Consider the following 2,336-nt stretch of genomic DNA (forward strand, 5'->3'; position numbering starts at 1 on the left):
CAAGTGTATCCACTGATGTTTGGGTCGCAGAAGATTCCTGTTTATTGTCACATGGGAAACTTTGGATGAGGAGGTGGAGGATGGACGCTTGCGATAAAGATTGACGGCAAAAAGGTATCGATCCGACAGCTTAAGTTTTTCTCAACAATCGACTGAGTTCTTCGCTAACCGCATAGATATTTATTTTCGACATCTTCTGCAATCAACTCCTTTGCCAACTTATACCGACCTCGTTCTTAGGGCTTTTTTTGCGGTTGTGCACGTGCAGCTAATTCTTTGTTTTTTTGTTTTTATTTCAGAAAACCTTTCATTATGATTCGGCCTTGTGGAGCAACAAAAACGCCTACAACCTCCCAGGAGGGAAGACTGGGTTTGACTTTAAAGAGACCAAGCTACCGACCTACTGGAACACGTCTTTCTCCAAGATCTGCCTCGGTATGAAGATCCCTGGTCAGCCAATCAAGTTTCTGGTCATTAAAAAGCAGGCTCAGTCTCTGCATTCACTGATAGCTGACGGCAAATACCGCTCCACATCACTGAGCCGCAACAAATGGAAGACACTTATTGGTTCTTAGGCGTCCTTGCAGGCCAACTGTAACAGGGAAGGGTTCAATGCCGCTTCTGTAGGCTACTCTAGAGCAAGAATCGGTATAATTGGAAACAACGATAACGACTGCTATACTCCTGATTCCAGAATTGGGTTTGGTAACGGAGGGCATCTAGATGATTCCAACACATGTGGGAACTTTGCCGGTGATTTTGATTCAGATAACGGGCACAAAAACATTACAGCTATGGGATATATTTTGGTTCAGTAGAGAACAATCACAGTTGAAATAAAAGAGTCATTCCATTTTCAAGCCTAGTTTGTAGACGTTGAAGTGATTGACTGTTCGAGCGTCAAAGCAAAAATCAATCTTTGGGACGGGTAGCACTAGCCTACAAAAAATTATATGTCTTGAGCTTCATTTTTCGGAAAAAAAGGCTTCTCCTTGCAAAAAATATCGGCCGACCAGGCAGCAAGACACCAGCTCCTTTGAAGTTTTGTAGAGTCTGCCGACACTAGGTTCGCACACAACGGTTGCACTCCTCCAAGCTTTGCGGTTTACCATTTCTAGGCAAAACAAAAAATAAAAAATAAAAATGCGCCAGTGCGATCAAGCCCTTAGAGACAATTCTTATCACGGTATCAACAAACACTTTTCTTTTAATTATTCCAATCACTTTAGCAAGATTTAAAAACATTGTAGTCCACCGTGTCCATAATACACAAAGTACATCTGTTTCACTACCAAGTAAGTTTATTTGCTGTTTACGATTTTAAGAAAATCCTGGAATTCAAGCGCATCAAATACGTCATACAGAAGTCCACAATCGCGACTATGAGCTTGCCTCTGACATACAAGCCCTATGAGTCAACCTTTGCGCGTATCTTTCTTTTTTTTCAAGAACGCCACAAGTTTTTCGGTCCTGCACGCACTGTTTAGAATGACCGATCCGAATAAAGTTATTATCAAACGAAGACAAAAATAGCAAAAACAATGTATGCAAATTGTACAAATTAAGGTAAATTGCAGTAAATGTCAGTTAATTTCTAAAAATAGAAAGATACACGCTAGGTTTATTCAAGGATATGTACATAGGTAGGCTCCTACTCATGGACTCTTGGTCAGTAACGGTATTAACTGGAAGGAAAACAAAGAGAAGCCTTTATGCGGCTATTCGTGAAGCCTCTAAGTTAAATTTTGTTCGTTTTTATTCGCCTACACAACCTTCCCCCATCTTCTCCTGAGAAGGGGTGAGTTTGGACAAGAGATCATGAAGGTAAGAGAAGTAATCCCTCATACTGGCCCTATTCCCATCGTAATCCGTGTTAAGTTATTTTTAGATCTCCTGCGAGATCCGGTATTCCCACGAGGGTTAACTGATAGCCAATCACATGTCCTCATTTTTACCAATGATCCCGTCGTTCGCGATTTACCATCAAACAAAAATGGCGGAGGATGGTGAGACAAACTCATATATACATTTTGTGGACGAACGTGACTTGTTGACTACAAAGTTAAGCGATTACAATGACTTATGTTTTGAAACCTGCATCTTGGAAGGAACGAGTGGAAGACTATAGTCGATAAGTACGATCTCTCTGACTTTAATAAACGCATTCTCGGTTTCCTTTGCGGGATTAAAATATGATGACTTAATTCTTATATGGTGATAAAGTAGACAGATAGAGCTCAACAACAGTACCAAACATGAAAGGAAAACTTGAATCAAGTGTCCGATAAAAATTTTTGAACCCGTGTTATCGGATTCAAGTGAATTTGCAAAGCACG

At 40.6% G+C, this 2,336-nt stretch overlaps 1 protein-coding gene across 1 annotated transcript in view; it reads left to right on the top strand.

Moving 5' to 3' along the window:
* Nucleotides 1-852, top strand: part of LOC137979110 (uncharacterized) — a 28,791-nt gene extending 27,939 nt beyond the window's left edge. The window contains exons 5-6 of the mRNA XM_068826293.1: nt 1-114; nt 300-852. The exon at nt 1-114 is cut by the window's left edge and continues 12 nt beyond it. Of these exons, the coding sequence (XP_068682394.1) occupies nt 1-16 (16 nt within the window). The 3' untranslated portion in view covers nt 17-114; nt 300-852. The remainder of the gene's footprint in view (nt 115-299) is intronic.
* Nucleotides 853-2,336: the final 1,484 nt, after the last annotated feature.

The sequence above is a fragment of the Montipora foliosa genome, chromosome 12, assembly GCF_036669935.1.
Source record: "Montipora foliosa isolate CH-2021 chromosome 12, ASM3666993v2, whole genome shotgun sequence".
NCBI classification, from domain to species: domain Eukaryota; kingdom Metazoa; phylum Cnidaria; class Anthozoa; order Scleractinia; family Acroporidae; genus Montipora; species Montipora foliosa.